We start from the raw sequence: 16559 nt of genomic DNA, 5'->3' as shown, positions 1-16559 counted from the left end.
AAATCCCGGTGAGCTAGGGGCGTCACGAGGTTACGAAACTCCTACAAGTCATAGCAGCAGATTGTGACCCAATATTAGTGTTGGCTTGTACTGATGCTGCTTGTTCTTCCTTGCTATATCAATATGTGCTATGCTTATGCGCTCTCTCTCTTTTCAACCTCCTCAACCTTTGCCTGAGCGTGAACCCTCGCGACTCCAGCCGCAGAATCTTTGCCGTCGAAGAGCATGGAAATTTCTTCCAACGTAGGACCCCTTGTCTCCACGAAGAAGAAGTATATGACCAGGCACTCGATTACCAGACTGTGGATACCGCTTCGTCAGTTTCAATTTAGGACACCATAATCCAGCAAGGGCACTTACATGGCGATGTAAACGAAGTAGAAATGCCACTCCAGCTGCTCAAGCCCCAAGGGGTTGACCCATTGGTTAAAGACACCACTCAGTGCAGTGAAGCAGAAACATAGCGTGAGACCTTTGGCGCGAATGTTGTACGGCAGAATCTCGACGGTGTAGGAGACGGTCAGACCCGGCCAAGCGGCTCCCGCGACGCCGTAGAAGACGAAGATCATAGCGACCACGGCGATACCAGCCGAGGAAGACTGTGTTTGGGCGTATACGGCGCTACAGGCTGTCCAGATGGAGAATGAGATGAGCATGCCGACGCCGGCGAAGAGGAAGAGGACTCGGCGTCCGATTCGGTCGACAAAAAAGGCGGCTGTGAGCGAGACGAGCCAGCACCATATGGTTAGGCCGCCATTGATGTATGATTGTGTGATGGAGCTGAAAACCGTTGTTAGATACTTCTTTGGCTGCAGCCATCATAGATGGCGGAAAACTTACTCCTTAATTCCAATAGTGCCCAGAATGACGGCGAGCTATACACCTCGATTAGACTCAACTTTTATAGATAGTCTCTGCAACTCAAGAGACCACAAATCTCATAGCCGCTGCGGGCTGCCTTGGGATAACAAAAAAACTCACATAGTACGACACCAGACCGTTACCACTGCACTGACTGAAGATGGCGGTTGCGATAATGAGCCCGCAACGCTTACGGTTTCCTGGGGTGCGAACAAGTTCCATCCAACCGCTCTCCGCCGAGGCTTCCTTCTCAAGCTGAAGCGTGCTAGTGATCTCGGCAAACTCCCAATGCGCGAATTCGTCGTTTTCGTTGTTGTTGCCGTGGTACTTGATGAGAACCTTCTTCGCCTCGGCCTCCTTGCCCTTGCTAATCAGCCATCTCGGGCTCTCGGGGAGGAACCAGATGGCCATCAACTGGATGCCTGGCATCATGCACTGCAATCCAGTGGGTAGTCGCCATTGTAGATCACCGGACTGTCTTGTGAGCGTTCCGAAGCCTATGTTGCACCTATCGTTAGCCAAACGTCATTTTCTTTTCGGGTCCAATCTTGGTGTACATACAAGACCAAGCCGCAATGATACTGCCCAAGTACCAGAGTGTGTTGTAGAGAGTCGTGACCTTGCCGCGATGCTGAGGGTGTGCCACTTCGGTGATGAGCAGAGGACAAGTGCCGTTTGAGATGTTGGATCCGGCGCCCATGATGAAGCGACCGATGAGGTACATGGCGTCCCTGCCAGATCCAAAGGGGAAAGACTGCAGCAGCGCGCCAAAGATGACGAGGAGGCAGCCGATGGCGGTGCCCCATTTTCGGCCGAGGCCGTCGGCGATGTAGGGCGCGAAGAGGAGGACGAAAAGGCCGCCAAAGCCTGGCATGGCACCGAAGATACCGAGTCGACTTCCTGAGGGGTGGTCGAAGACTATACGATAGTTCATCAGTACACAGACGTTGGAGGCATAGATAATGGGTGAAGATTGTGACATGCGTAACCACAACATGCCACAACCACCTCATAACGTTCAACTTACAGGTCTGCCATGACTGCATGGTCTGAAGTCCGTTCAACAAGCTTCCGTCGTAACCTAGTGTTGTAGAGCCCAGGAAGAGGAAGACCATCATGAAATAGAGTTTCCTCAGCTCTGTCTGCTTGAACCAAGGCAGCGTCGATGCTTCAGGTGGCTGTAGATGCGAATCGTCCATGGTGGCAACGTCGACGTGGTCAACGCCGTGACTTTCCTTCTGCTTCAGATCCATGACTTCGTTGCGAGTTGTGTATAATACGAGTCAAAAAGGAAAATGCAACGCTCAGAATAGAAGAGTTGAAGGGCCTGGTTGTCGCTACCGAGATGCCGGCTTGCTGCATCCCATGATTCCTGGGTAATGGGACCGGGGCAAGTGTACTTATAATAAATCGGTAGATGGTTCTGGATAAATGGCATCTCGATATTGCTCAACGCCCACTAACCGTGCCGTGACCCCTTCCCGCTTGCGAACTGAACAGCCCACCCCCGAGGCGAAGACCGAGGGTGCTGTATCCGATGACGGCTCGATAGCGGCCGAGCAAACAGGCCACACAACTTAACAAGATGGGCTGCTCCTCTCCCTATGAGACGTCACTGAGAGAAAGCGGGTATCCAAGTTTTTTGCCAGTACCGAGAAATAGGAGCACGAGACACTAGATGTTCATTGGAGCGACAAGTCCCCGTGGGGGTGGATTGCGGGAATCTCAGGGAAGACACTGGACGAAGAGAAGAGAATGGGAAGTACAAGATCCAAAATTATTTCTCCACATTTAGGTTCCGGGGAAAGCTGTTCGCCGCCTGTTCATGTCAAGGTCTGGTCTGTGGCACATCCTAGGAGTAAGGTTAGGTAGGCATGGCGTGGTCAATTAGTTAGTCAGGGACAAGAAATTCGTTTCAGTTCCTCCAACCCAGCGGTCCGGATGGGCTAGCCCCATGAAAATGACTGAAGAATGGATTATCTGGGGGAAAAGGTAACCTCAACCAACCAACCAAGTGACAGAATTGGACTTTGTACCCGGCGAGCGACAAGCATCTGCAGAAGGGAATCACAGTGTACTTGCTTTCTTTCGTACGAATACCAGCAAAGAGCATGAGAAAGCAGGGAATGTTAGAGTTCCTGGAAGGTCTGGAGCTATGCCCTTCAGAGTCTGGGCCTGACTCGATTCGTAACGCCCCAGTGCGGGGCTTTTCCCTGCAAGTTTCTCCCGAGCACATGGAGGCTAACGAGAGCAAAGAGGAGCAGAGAGAAGGAGTAAATCCGACGTTTCTGCGACGCAGAGCGCCCTGCAAGAAGGTTCAAAATACACAACTCCCGACAATTCTCCTCGGATGTCCCTCTGCCCTCCCCCCGACCGTTGCCTCTCTCACACTCTCTCTTCCCCATACTACTCCAAGTCTCCAACATCTTTGTTTCTCTTGGTCTCCTTCTGGGCAGAGCAAACGCGGGAATATCGCCGGACAATCATGACCCATGCGGCCACGTTTTGACGTTGATCCATCCTCTCCGCATTCCAGCCTACCACATCGTCAGCTTGGAGGCTTCATGTTCCAATCGTCCTAAACAGGCAAAAGAGCTGAAAGCTGTGTTCTCCACCATTGGATCATCTGCTCCCTCCCCGGATTCTGAGAGGTTTATCCGGGGGATCGAACACACACCCGCAGCTTGCAGGTTTGATGAGTGGCAGCAGCTTGTCTGATCCGATCTAATCTGGTACTCATCAGTGTGAGCGGGCTCGGGTCTTTTGATACGGTCTGACAAAGACTACTGCCGTCTACCAACCAACCACCCAAGCCACACATCATGGAGATCAACCGAGCAACTGGGCCACCACCGGACGGAAACGGGGCTCACTCCCCACTTTCGACGTCTCCCGCCTCGCCAGCCAGTGGGCGGCCGAGGGCCAAGATTATCAGGAATCAGAACGCCTGCGACGCATGTCGGTCCCGCAAAGTCAGAGTGAGCAGCGCGAAAGTCTAGCCCTTGATGTCTCACGAGACTTCTACCCATGATGACTAGTTTTCATCGTCGGGTACCTCGTACAGGGACTTTTGTAAACATCTGACCGTGGACGACATTGGTCAATTCTATCCCATGTTTCTTTCGTCCCGAAGTTCAACCATCTCACCCCAGACTCTGTTGAACTGACTGGACCGGCAGTGTCTCTACGGCTCGGGAGAGGGTCGATGCCAAGGCTGTACATTCCTCGACATACAATGCACTCATGAACGGCCGCGGCGGAGGAGAGGACCACCAAACAAGTCCGTCTAAGCCCCGGCCCTGCATCTCATCTCATCATGGGATGACGCTATCCAGCCGAGAGCTCACATACTGACCTACCATGACAGACACGCACAGCAACATCGGCAGCAACAACGCGAGCAACAGCAAGCAAATGCTACCGCATCGGTTGCCAGCCAGAGGAGTCCCTCAGTATCAGACATCACCTCACCAGACGTAGGCCTCGCCTACCAACCCTCACCCGCCGCCTCATCCTCGACCCATACTCAGACACCCCAGTCTCATTCTCACTCTCACCCTCACCCTCAGACAACTGCCACGCCTCACTCAGCAACAGACCTGCGCGCCATCATCGCAGGCGCGCCGAGTCCCAACACCACCACGGGATCCCACCACAGTAATCGTCTCGCCCTCTTCGCCCCCGAAGATCTCATCCAGCGGATGCTCCACGACTGGTTCGAAAAGGTACACGCCCTCGCCCCGGTCCTCCACAGGCGTCGCTTCTTGCACCGCCTCAAGGCCGGCGAGACAAACAGCGACCGCACCTTTTGCGCCCTCGTCGTGAGCGTCTGCGCCGCGACGGTAGCGACGCTGCGGAGGGCCGACTACAGCCCCGTCACGGTCGAGCTGTGTCTGGACTTCATAGAGGAGCAGCACCTGCTCGACCATGGCCTTCGGAAGCCCGTCTACTCGCTGGACTGGTGCGTCGCAATGTACAATATCGGCACGTCGGCCAGTTCGATGAACGAGGACGGGCTGGGGGACATGGGTTCGTTCCATGGTATGTCCGAGGCGGCGGCGGGGGCGAGGTTCCTTGCGTACTACCGCATGGCGGACCTGGATATGTCCGAGCAGCAGCTGCTGAAGAGGCTCTTTTGGCTGATCTTTGCAGCGTATTGGTACGTTGCTCCCTTGACTGAATGCACTTACCCCTGTCTTTGCCCCCCCACACAAACACAAACACAACCTTGCAAAAGTCGAGACGAAGAACAATCTTCGGTTGACGTTTTCCTTCATCTGAACAGTAGTGCGGACATATTCGGGAGACTGTCTGTAAGTATCGTCTCTCATCAAGAGAACCGCGCGCACCTGCGCCCTTTACCCCTGACAGACTCGCAACTCGAGACAGGGCCACAGCTGTCCCACGCGGAATTACCGCCGTGGCACGGCGATACAACTTCCTACGTCCCGGGGTTGAACCAGCTAAGCGACCTCTTCCTTATATGGCACGAGGCGCAAACCGCCCCCATGAGCCTCTACGGCGGCCAAGAAGAGGCTCTCAAGCACTGGCTGGCCAAAATCCAAACAATCATTGACAACTTTCCGCCCGAACTACGCTGGCGCGGGGGTCTGTCCCGCCCCTCTCACATAACAGAGGGTCACGACACGCAAATCGCCAACCTCTTCATCACGAGCCTCAACATCCGCTCCAACTTGCTGCAAAAGTTTGGATCGACGGTCAAGACGCGCGCGGAGGAGCACCAGCGCATCGTCGACGACCTGCTCGAAATCTTGTACCATATGCCGCAGCACGTCCTGGAGCAGAACGGCAACAGCCTGATCCCGAAGCTGAGGGACTGCGGTGCGGCGTACATGGAGCAGATGGACGTCGGCGACGGCGCACTGGTGAGTGAGGGCGCTAGGCTGAAGCTGGAGAAGTTACTGCGGAAGCTGGATGATATTGATTGTTGGCCTGGCTTACCTGGGATTGAGAGTCCGCAGAGTAATAGGCAATGAAAATAAAAGACAAGTCAAATGACCCAAGGTATCTACTTGACCCGCGAACTAGTACAACTGCCTCATGCATAAACCAAAACGTCCAATGATGTTCACTATCCCCCAGAGGATGTGATGGTGGGCGGGAACGCTCTTCGGCGGCAGCCCGAACGCAACGTTGGACTCCACACATCCACAATCCATCCGGCGTGGTTGCGGGTTGCGGAGACTTTATTTCTGGAGACTGTGGGTTGTGGAGAGACTCAAAGCCTCAACAGATGCGAAGTATTTCCGAAGCCAACGCATGTTTAGTTCCTGGAACTCGGATCAAAAGCCTTCTTTCAACTTTTAATTCCCCCAACTAAAATGCGTCATCAGAGGTGCGGGGAAACCGTCTCGTCTCTTGGATGTTAATCCACTTTGACATGGGCTAAAACATGGGACAATGGTAACAGGTCAAAGAATAGCCGAAGCTGTAAGTCGAGTTGCGAAGAATATCCGAAGCCATCTAACGGGATCGAACTCGGCTCACCAGGCGATCTGCAAACTCCCGTCTGACATCCCGCGGCAGTTATGGATCCTCTTCTCCATACAAACGTCTTGAAGCGGACGAATGGCGGACGTTTCGACTGCCGGAAGCAGATAGAAGCCCACACCGGGTAACCATACAGCAAGCCATATTCGGATTCTCCGAGACGGAGCTGGCGCCGGCGAGAGACCCTCCAAAAAGCGGTTCGTTGATAGAGAAAGCTCCTCGGGATAATGTTGACTCGAAATCATTCTGGCATTATTTCAACCTGACGACGAGCGACGAGAGTTTCTAATCCGTAGTCTTCAGCTCTCTGCCCTCTCCCTTCTCACTCTTCTCTCATCTCACGCTGTCTTTGTCACAGCTCACTTTCAAACACACATACTCTCTCTTTCTCTGCATTGCCCATCATGACAGCTTCAGAATCCCCCGCCACGCAACTCCCTCACCTCCGCCGCACCAATGGCAACACCCAGCTCTACCTCAAGGGCAAGCCCTTCCTCATGCTCTCCGCCGAGCTTCACAACTCCTCCCTCTCCTCCGCCCGCTTCATGTCCGAGGTCTGGCCCGCCATGAAATCAAACCACATCAACACCCTCCTCGGCGCCGTGACATGGGAGGACATCGAGCCCACCGAGGGAAGCTTCAACTTTTCCGAGCTCGACGCCGTGCTCGCCGGCGCGCGGGAACACGACATGCACCTCGTCCTCCTCTGGTTCGGCACCTACAAAAACGGCATCTCGACGTACGCGCCGCACTGGGTAAAACGAGACACCAAGCGCTTCCCGCGCGTGCAGGTTCTCGAGAAGGGGGGCGTCAAGAGGACCATTGAGATGGTCACACCGCTCAGCGAGGAAGGCTGCGCGGCGGACTCGAGGGCATTCGCCGCGCTGTGCAAGCACCTCGCCCAGGTTGACGCCGAGCACAACACGGTTCTCATGATCCAGGTCGAGAACGAGACGGGTCTGCTGGGCGACTCCCGCGACCGCTCCCGCCGCGCCGACAAAGCCTTTGCCACACCCGTACCCGAGGCGCTCCTCCGTCACCTCAACGAGAAATCAGCCGACCTACACCCCAAATTCAAGGCCCGCTTCGTCGACCCGCCTGCCTCCGGCTCACACTCGTGGACATCAGTCTTCGGCTCCGGCTCATCAGCGGACGAGGCCTTCATGGCCTACCATATTTCCTCCTACGTCGGCCGCGTCGCCGCCGCCGGGAAGAAGGAATACGAGATCCCCCTCTACACAAACACCTGGCTCAACTTCGACGATCCCTCCGACCTCGATCTCCGTGGCGTTCCCATCGTCGTAGGCGGCGGCGCCGAACCGGGAGTCTACCCCTCCGGCGGTCCCTGCCCACATGTCCTTGATATCTGGCGACACAACACAATCTTCACCGCCGAAAAGTCCCTCAATTTCCTCGCGCCGGACCTCTACTTCCACAACTACGAGGCCGTGTGCAAAGATTACACGGCCCAGGGCAACCCGCTCTTCATCCCCGAGCAGCGGCGCGATGAGAACGGCGCGCGGCGGGTGTGGTTGTCCTACGGCACCTACGGCGCCCTCGGAGCGAGCCCCTTTGGCATCGATACCGGCCCGGAGGTTGTCGGGCGCGAGTTCAAGCTGCTCGCGCAGGTGGCGCCGTACCTGCTCGCCGCGAAGCCCGAGGATAGGTTCGGCTTCTTCTTTGACGAGGAGATCAACACGGCGGGCAAGGGCGAGAGGTGGACAAAGGTGATTGGTGACGTTGAGGTTATCGTCGAGCGCGCTTTCGTGTTTGGCAAGCCTGGTCCCGGCGGCGGTATGGTCATTCACCTTGGTGACGCCAAGTTCCTGGCCGTGGGCCGCGGCTTCAACGTCCACTTCAAGAGCGTGCGGCCTGAAGCGACGTTTACTGGAATTCTTGCGGCTGCTGAGAAAGAGGTTGATGAGAAGGGAGAGCTACGGACGCTGCGGGTGTTCAATGGTGATGAGACGCGCAGCGGAGAGTTTTTGATTATGCCTAATGACGATCCAGACTATGGCGGATTTCCCATTGCTGTTACGGTCCCGGCGCGGACGTGTATTGTTGAGATTGAAGCGTACTGGGTTGCAGAAGATGAGGAGGACCGGTGAATTATGTTGTCTATTGGCTTTGAGATGAAGACATTGACATTTGGGAATGGCATACTAAACTAGGGCAAGGTATGGTTCTACGGCTCCGACTGGTTAGAACAGGTACAAAAGGGGTACGATATAGAGGTATGAAAGACTTCGTAGACAGATTGTACATGCAATTCACGATTCAATGATACACAAGTCTCTAGTCCAATTGAGTTTGCGCTGAGGTGTTGGCGATGTCAAGTCGTGGCGGGGCTTGACTATGGCTCGTGTTATCGGCTCCCGCATCACGAAGGGCGTCAATGACAACTCTGACGTAGACGCTGACAAAACACAACACAAAACTCACGCCCTTCGAGATTTTTAAGCATGTAAACTTCGACTCTCATACGTTCATCTCGAAGCTTTCCATAACCCTTGCTCCTTGTGAAATCTCAAGTCTCTAGAGTCTGAGACCTCGTCATTCACCGGTCGCAACTCACTCACATCTCACTCAAAAACTCAACACCACAATATCCTTTCAAGATCCCCCACCACTGCACAACGATGACTTCATCCTTTCCATCCGGACCAAAACCCACGACGGTAGCAGGAGGCTGCTTATGCGGCGCCCTCCGCTACGAAGCCACCTTCTCAGACACCCACGACTTCAACGCTAACGCCCAGACGTGCCAATGCACCCAGTGCCGCAAGCAATCCGGTGCCCTCTTTGTCGCCTTTCAGCGCGTCCCCTGGCCCATGAAGTGGACGTCTTCCAAAGGCACATCAACACTACGCGAGTTCAGTATCACACCCTTGGCGAGGCGAGGATTCTGCACAGAATGCGGCTCGTGGCTTTACTACCATAGCGAGGGGGAGGAGTGGGGTAGTATCTGTCTTGGGACGCTTGACCAGGAGGCTCTCATTGGGGAAAAAGGTCAGAAGGGAGGGTTTGGCGCGATACTGGCGAGTGGTTTGGGTGGGCATGAATGGTGTGAGAACGAGATACCTGGCGTGACGGATGATATTCCGATGCTGAGGAGGGGACAGAGGAATCAGCAGAATGGCAGTGATGCTGTCGTCGTGAAGGCTAAGCTGTGAGATATGATAAGTTGATGTGAGACGTTAATTGAACTTGGTAACGGCTCAATGAACTGCTCACAACTCGCGTGAACCGAGTGAACCTCGACATCTCAAGCCTGAGTATCACCGTCCCCGAAGCCATCTCATCGTCGAGCCCTTTCCCTTTCTCCCTTCATCCTCATACTCCTCCCCGGGCCCTCCGTCCTCTCCCCGCTCGTTCGCCGCATTCCACCTCCGATACGCCGCCTCAACCAACCCCCCAACCTCCTCCCTCGTCCCGCCGACCGTCCCGAGAACCATCAACGCCTCCGTCTCCTCAATCCAATTCTGCAGCTTTCGGAAATCAATCTCCTTATTCTTCAACTTATCCGGCATCCCCTGCCCCTTCATCCACGTCAACACGCCCGCGACAACGGTATTCACCCCGCCGAGCACCGTGATGCTCGTCCGATGGACGCCCGCCTTCGGGCCCAGGCACGTGAGCACGCCGCCGACGACGATCTGCGTTGCGTGGCAGCTGTAGATGAGCACGGTGGCGAGGATGCGGAGGGTGCGGAAGCGGCGGTGGGCGGCGATGGTGGAGGCGTAGATGCCGAGGGCGGAGGTGCGGCCTGCTTCGAGGTCGCAGTCGTCGGCAGGTTGGAGGTGGGTGTTTATGCCGACGGCGCGGCGGAAGAGGAGCAGCGTCGAGGGGTTAGGGTCGGCGGAGGCGTTGGCTTCGTCGTGGGGAGAGGAGGGGGAGGCATCGCGGGGTAGAAGCGGGGAGTTCTCGTTGTCGTCCTCACTTGGACGGGAGGGGAGAGGTTTCGACATGGTTGCTTTCGGCAGTCGACTCGGTACTCTGGTCTCGACAAGGGTCTCTGAGATATCGAGGGATGGAACCTTGAGCTTCGAGATTCGAGTGAAAGATATGTACCCTCGAATCCCGCAACTCAAGGACAGCCATCATTTATCAAGGCCAACGCATCAGTCATGGCTGGGATGGCTGGGGAGGAACAGCAACCCACGGACCTGAAGACGTGATAAGCATCAGGTCATAAGGAACTATAAGACCAGGCTCCTGGTTGCATTCTGATATCGCGAACCGATCACATTGATGGTGTTCGTGTCAAAAATATGGGTAAAACCAAACGTGCACTAACACGGAACACTGCAGCGGGCCGTTGGAGGGTGTGACGGAGCCAACGGTTATTGGCCGCAGATAAGTTGAGATGAGACCAGAGTCACTTGTTACCGGTCATTCACAACGGTGGAGTCTTTTAAGACGGAGATGAACCTATGCCTGAGCTTCATCAGATGACTTCAGAAGCTCTTGTATGAGATAAGGAGCTTATTGGAAGAGAAGGCTGTTTGGATGTGGCTTCAGGTTCAGGATAGACCCCTCGGTGAAGTCTCGGTGAGTACGGTAATCTCGGTGAAGACCTTCGGTGAAGGCTGACCGGCTCCTTGAGCAGTGCAGAGTCGAATTTCAACAAAATGCTATGTCGCATTTCAACATGCAATTCATTATCACGCATCAGGACTACGAATCTCACTAAAACGCACAACAGATCTGATGTCGTCTCACGTGAAAGACCATGGTTACAGTCTTGGCACATCTCTGCCGGCCCTTCAAGACTTGGCTTCTCACACCTACCGCGAACGTCGCGATGCCGCATTACCCTCAAGTGAGATCGTTTGAGGCGATCGACTTTGAACGCCGATCTGTCCCAATGAGAATTAGTGCGCAATCGCCGGTGGTGGTCTACCACGCGACAAGAAAAAACACTCTCAACTGTTTTGCGTCTTTGCTGGCATTTGTCGATCCCTGACGTCAGGGACTCGGACAGACCGCAAGGGACATGCGTCTCTCTGCATTTCTGTCACTCTGGCGCGCTGTCGAGCGCGGGTGCTGTCAGCTTTCGTAAACGCACATCAATAGTCCGGATGGCGTCCGGGTTGGGACATGTTTCCGTCATTGAACCGAATCCCTCGCGTTGTCGGCAGCCGGGCCCCTTGAAGGGCTCTTGGAAGCTGGAGGCCCTGGAATGCAGAAGGGGGCTCGGACAAGGGGAATCCGAGCAGCGCAATGAATAGGCACGAAACGGTGGGACAGACAGGAGGCAGATGCAGGAACGAGAGCAAGCTTGACGCAGGAGTCGGGGACATTAGTCCGGGCTTAAAATATCTGACGTGGGCGCGCAGCATTAGAGACTTCTGTACCGAGTAGAGTGAGTGGGAAATAGGAAGACAACAGGAAGAGGCTGGAGAAGCGCGGCGTGCGGCTGTGTTTGTAAGAGTGAAACTGAGCCGCCGTCGGGAAGTTATTTGCTGGGACCAAGAGTTCGGAGGGACTCCGCGTGTAAAGCCACAGCTATTCCCGGATAAAGGAAGAAGATGCAACGGCGACCGACCGATGAGGATGAGGAAGGGAAAGAGGGTGGTCAGGGATGTGTTCAGTGCTTGAAGCCTGCGGGATGACGCCAAAAACAGCCATACGGGATCTTCTTCTAGACTCCGCCAGGGAAGCCAAATTCTCACCTATGGGGCGCGAGTTCACTAGCACTCTTACCGAACAGTCTCCTCTCACCATCCGAACCCAGCCGTCTTATTATTCCTATCCGTACTTTGTTTCTCTCATGGGGATCTCACTGAACCACTCACACTCCGAATGATCCTATGAGCCCCAGCCACGGAGAATAAGTTCCCAACTTAATACAAGGAACAATGATGTAGGTTGAATGAGAAAAAGTGAGATGGCGGTAAAATGGAAGCTCAGTGGAAGACTTACAGGGTTGGTGAAACAGATTGGCAGGTGCCTAATGCGGGACAAGACTCATTTTCCCTGCAAGAGATCACTCAATTTTCTGCGGGGAGTTGCACTCAGTGTGTAAAAATCACTTTCAGGTACCGACACTGAGATGTAAAATGCAAAGAAATGGAACTCTTCTGCCGTGTTGCTGTGCCGTATCTTCCAGACGAGAGACATTCTAACGTCGGACCCTTGCTCTGTATCTTTGCTTCTTTGCGGGTAATAGATCATAGACGGTACGAATGGATCATGGATGGCAACAGTCGAAGGAACGAGACCTTGGTGCTCTTCACTCCGTCCACGCAATGCTCAATCTCTTTTCTCACTCAACCTCATCTCATCTCACACTAACAACTCACGAGACTGATAGAAGGATCACGACGATTGAAAGTAGCACCGCCGTGCCTCCGCCGCCGCCTCGTCCATCCTCCCCGAACTTCCAACGTCCTGCTCCCGTCACTCGCCCAACCCATCATCCCGTCCTTCGGACTCATTGACATAATCCTATCCCTCGGCATCGCCTACGCCTTGACATGTCATCCAGACACTGCTCCTCTAAAGTCTCCCCTCCGTCATCCTTGTCCGACCACCCCCGCGTCCTTGCACGCCTTAGTGTCACACACCCCCCTCACCCCTTCTTCCTCCCGCCCACCTCACTTTTCCCAACGCGGCATTGGTCCAATGAACATCGCAATGAGCCGTCTGATCCTTCCGAAGGGGGGTTGTTTCTCGATGAACTAGAGCTGGCAGTGTGCAGCTTCGTACAGCGCAAAAAGAAGCAAGGCAAGCTGGCAAAGCAAGGTACCGAGTCGCACCAAGGGGGTGTCCTTGCCACAACATGATCCGTTTCCCAGCCTATGTGAGCTTGTTTCCTTGGCCCTGGGTATCCGATCCTTTCACTCGGGCATCTTGTATACTTATTTAACCTCTCCACTGCCCATGCGTCTCATCGTGAACCCGTGTCCGTAGTGTCTCATCGTAGCAGTCGTTGACCTCACTCATCTCACTCAGATTTGGGAATACCTTACATCTCACTCACATCGCTGTTCATCACCTGGCAATCAGATATCTCACCACCACCATGTACTCAAGCGTCTTCCTCCTCCGGTGGGCAGCCACATTATTGGCGTCAACCTCTGCTGGTAAGTTCAACTTCCATAATGCCCCGAGGTTTTACTCCAACTCTTCAACGGCATCACTAACCCACAAAAAAGTCTACGCCGCCCCCGCGCAGCAAGCCCCGGCACTGCACCCAAGAGCCGACTTCAACATCCTCGTCGGCGGCAACGTCTCCCTCCGCCTCATGCCCCTCGGCGCCTCCATCACCTACGGCCTCACCTCTTCAGACGGCAACGGCTACCGCAAGGTCCTCCGGGACCTCCTCGTCGCCGACGGCAACCCCGTCGACATGGTCGGCAACCACCCCAACGGTACAATGGAAGACAACGATAACGAGGGCTGGTCCGGCTTCCGCATCGAGCAGGTTCTCGCAAAGGCCAAGATCTCCGTCCCCGAGACGCTGCCGAACCTGGTCCTCATCAACGCCGGCACAAACGACTGCGCGCAGAGCTACGACACGGATAACGCGCACGTTCGCATGCTCGAGATGATGAACTACATCTGGGACACCTCCAAGCGCGCAACTATCGTCCTCTCCACTCTTCTCGTGAACGGGAACAACAACACGGAGGCGTGCGTTCTCAAGGTCAACGAGCAGTACAAGACGCTCGCCTCGGAGCAGCAGGCGATTTCCAAAAAGGTTGTCCTCGTGGATATGCACTCCGACAAGGGCCCACTCAAGAGCGATCTCGTCGATGGCACGCACCCCAGCGACGCGGGCTACGCAAAGATGGCGCACATCTGGTTCGACGGCATCAAGGATGCTGCGTCGCGCGGCTGGCTCGAGTCCCCTCAGCCTCTGCCTGAAAGCAAGAGGTCCGAATGACTCAGAAAGATTGCGCCGCTACTTTACATCGTGTTCCGCTTCGCCGGATCCCCAGAGCCGTCGAGCTCATAATGCGCACGCCATAGAATAAGGGTATGAGGGGAATCGCATGATATAACTGTAATGTTACTGCATCATCGCTCTGCAGAGTAATTAGGAATTCATCAAAACGGCGTTCAGGATGGGCCACAAAAGGCTTGGAGGATACTTTTTTACTTTCAATCTTCAGACAAATCACATACAATTCAATCAACTCAAGTGTCGATGAGCTAGCCAATGAGACCCATCAAGTGAGATGCTATGACTTTTCTTGCCGAGGGAATATAGTAGCTTCCCGAGGATGTGAACGGGTACAACTTCAGATGAGTTGCGTCGATCAGCTGATCGCCGGGATCTACGGTGAGATTAACCTCAGGATGACTCCACTCGGGTCCGGTACGATCAACCGTAAAGACTCCATTCTCTCATCACCAAATACTTCATCGCATCTCCAATCATCAACAAATATAGCCAACATGTCTCGGCCAGTATTCACCGCCGTGTTCATATCCATCTTCTATCTAGCCAAGGTCGCAATCTACGACCTCTCCGTAACCAATGGCCTTATGGGCTCCACAGAGTCGGCCCTTGCCGGAGAGCCGATTACGTTCACCACGTTGAAGCCGCTGGACAGCCTACTCACTATGCTCGTCCGGTTTTTCAAGCCCATCCTTGACGGCAATGACCCGAATCTTACCTTGTTCTCAATCTTCATGGCCGGCCAACTGCTCGCCGTGCATGTTCTCATTCAAGTTGAAGGTCTGAGAGCCGGAAATCGAGAAAGACTGGTCTCCTAGTGAGTTCGTCCTTGACAACCTCAGTAGAAGCCAGCCCTAACAAGTGAACAGCACGACCTCCTGGGGAATGCTCTGGCAACTCATAACCTTCGGCGCCACTCTACCCCTCTACTTCCTCGCATACCTCTACACCTCCCCGATCCCAGGGTCCTTAACACCAGACGAACTCGCAGCCGCAATCTCCATCGACCCAGTCCAAGCTCGCGCGGTCATCGGCTCCCTCACCTTTGGCGCTTTCATCCCGACGCTCCTCGCAGCGCTCCCGAGCCCCAGTATCATCACTCCGCGCACCCAGGAGATCCTCCTCGCCGTTTGGCAGGCCTTCCCCCTCTGGTCCGACATCTGGCAGTTGATCTTTGCCCAACTCATCGGCGCCCTTGGCGTGGTCCCTTCAGCCGCAAAGTCGAGGCCGCTGACGAAGATTAATGATTTCCGCAGGATCTACGCTTACGCCCTCTCTGTTGTTGCCGTCACGACCTACGGCGTCATCGGTTATGTTTTCTGGAAAGCGGACTGGGCTTCAGAGACCGCTTTCGAGTCAATGGTGCAGATTCTTCGTCCCACTTCGCCGTGGTCTCAGGTGAAGATGGTTTCGCTGGAGAGGGGTATCTTGGACTTGCTGCAGTGGGATACGTACTGCGCTTCCTTGGCGACGTGGAGCTGGATTGTCTACTTGGCGTATGAGACGAAGGGCGTCGGGCAGGTTGTGATGGACTTGGGTAAGTTGGTCATGTGGAGTGCCGTCGTTGGGCCTGGCGGAGCGGCGCTGGCTGTTGTTTGGGGAAGGGATGTGCGGGTTCTGAGAAGCGCGGACGGGAAGAAGAAGACTGGTTGAGAGATTCCGAGCCGGAACTTGGGGACGTTTGACTGTCAGCCATAGGTTGTAACATGTGGTTTTCCGGAGGGCTATCCTGATCTTCGAGATCTGCCGTGGGAACTACGCTATAGTCACCAGGCATATGGCCTTCGAGACCCTTTCTCATCCCAACTATAATTCAGTTCGGTTAGTCTGAAGTGCAGTTCTTCAGTCAGAAAGGACATGGACTTACCAATGTATGTATAGACGAAATCAACTATCACAGGGATCCAGGTTGTCAGGGCCAAAATCTGACCAAATCCCCAGTCAAGTTGAGGATCGTTACCATCTCCAAGTCCAATCGTGATGCTTCGAAGCCAGAAGAAGACATAGAGCGAGATCAACATCGTAATTATCGATACCAGTTGAATCAGGTAGACCCCAATCATTATTTGACTGCTCAGGGGTTTTGGTTCTCGCCTCGGTCTTCTCGACATAAGGCGATTTGCAAAGCTGCTTGTGACTTTGATCCCACAGATAGCAAGCATTGCCCAAGTTAAACAATCAGAAACAACAACTGTGTTCTTCGCCACTGAGTTGATATAGGACGGGTCGAACTCATCAGTCAACAGACTGGCGACCATCCTGGGGAACACAGAAATCC

At 54.6% G+C, this 16559-nt stretch overlaps 7 protein-coding genes across 7 annotated transcripts; 5 read left to right on the top strand and 2 right to left on the bottom strand.

The window, feature by feature from the left end:
• Positions 1-134: 134 nt before the first annotated feature.
• Positions 135-2114, bottom strand: HER10_EVM0007060 (uncharacterized protein; the record flags this gene model as incomplete). Its single annotated transcript, XM_035476626.1, has 7 exons — positions 135-300; positions 361-538; positions 587-780; positions 841-875; positions 970-1358; positions 1444-1779; positions 1889-2114. The coding sequence occupies 7 exons, from the start codon at positions 2112-2114 to the stop codon at positions 135-137; spliced, it is 1524 nt and encodes a 507-aa protein (XP_035335064.1).
• Positions 2115-3451: 1337 nt separating this feature from the next.
• Positions 3452-5858, top strand: HER10_EVM0003651 (uncharacterized protein; the record flags this gene model as incomplete). The annotated part of the gene is made up of 4 exons (XM_035473317.1): positions 3452-3839; positions 4041-4141; positions 4229-5020; positions 5375-5858. Exons 1-4 carry the CDS (start codon positions 3684-3686, stop codon positions 5856-5858), a joined length of 1533 nt encoding a protein of 510 aa, XP_035334820.1. The 5' UTR covers positions 3452-3683.
• Positions 5859-6776: 918 nt separating this feature from the next.
• HER10_EVM0003388 (glycoside hydrolase) lies at positions 6777-8480 on the top strand (the record flags this gene model as incomplete). Its single annotated transcript, XM_035473066.1, has 2 exons — positions 6777-7673; positions 7773-8480. 2 exons carry the CDS (start codon positions 6777-6779, stop codon positions 8478-8480), a joined length of 1605 nt encoding a protein of 534 aa, XP_035334802.1.
• A 531-nt stretch (positions 8481-9011) lies between these two features.
• HER10_EVM0012267 (glutathione-dependent formaldehyde-activating enzyme) lies at positions 9012-9545 on the top strand (the record flags this gene model as incomplete). The annotated part of the gene is made up of 1 exon (XM_035481665.1): positions 9012-9545. One exon carries the CDS (start codon positions 9012-9014, stop codon positions 9543-9545), a length of 534 nt encoding a protein of 177 aa, XP_035335439.1.
• Positions 9546-9650: 105 nt separating this feature from the next.
• HER10_EVM0007467 (C6 transcription factor) lies at positions 9651-10340 on the bottom strand (the record flags this gene model as incomplete). Its single annotated transcript, XM_035477022.1, has 1 exon — positions 9651-10340. The coding sequence occupies one exon, from the start codon at positions 10338-10340 to the stop codon at positions 9651-9653; it is 690 nt and encodes a 229-aa protein (XP_035335087.1).
• Positions 10341-13114: 2774 nt separating this feature from the next.
• HER10_EVM0010295 (GDSL-like Lipase/Acylhydrolase) lies at positions 13115-14449 on the top strand. Its single transcript, XM_035479759.1, has 2 exons — positions 13115-13460; positions 13533-14449. The coding sequence occupies exons 1-2, from the start codon at positions 13400-13402 to the stop codon at positions 14261-14263; spliced, it is 792 nt and encodes a 263-aa protein (XP_035335295.1). The 5' UTR covers positions 13115-13399; the 3' UTR covers positions 14264-14449.
• A 270-nt stretch (positions 14450-14719) lies between these two features.
• HER10_EVM0005951 (uncharacterized protein) lies at positions 14720-15958 on the top strand. The gene is made up of 2 exons (XM_035475552.1): positions 14720-15098; positions 15151-15958. The coding sequence occupies exons 1-2, from the start codon at positions 14779-14781 to the stop codon at positions 15932-15934; spliced, it is 1104 nt and encodes a 367-aa protein (XP_035334985.1). The 5' UTR covers positions 14720-14778; the 3' UTR covers positions 15935-15958.
• Positions 15959-16559: the final 601 nt, after the last annotated feature.

The sequence above is a fragment of the Colletotrichum scovillei genome (genome assembly GCF_011075155.1).
Source record: "Colletotrichum scovillei strain TJNH1 chromosome Unknown Contig00004, whole genome shotgun sequence".
Classification (NCBI taxonomy): Eukaryota; Fungi; Ascomycota; class Sordariomycetes; order Glomerellales; family Glomerellaceae; genus Colletotrichum; species Colletotrichum scovillei.
The sequence above is the reverse complement of the archived record's forward strand: the minus strand, read 5'-3'. Positions and strand labels throughout refer to the sequence as shown.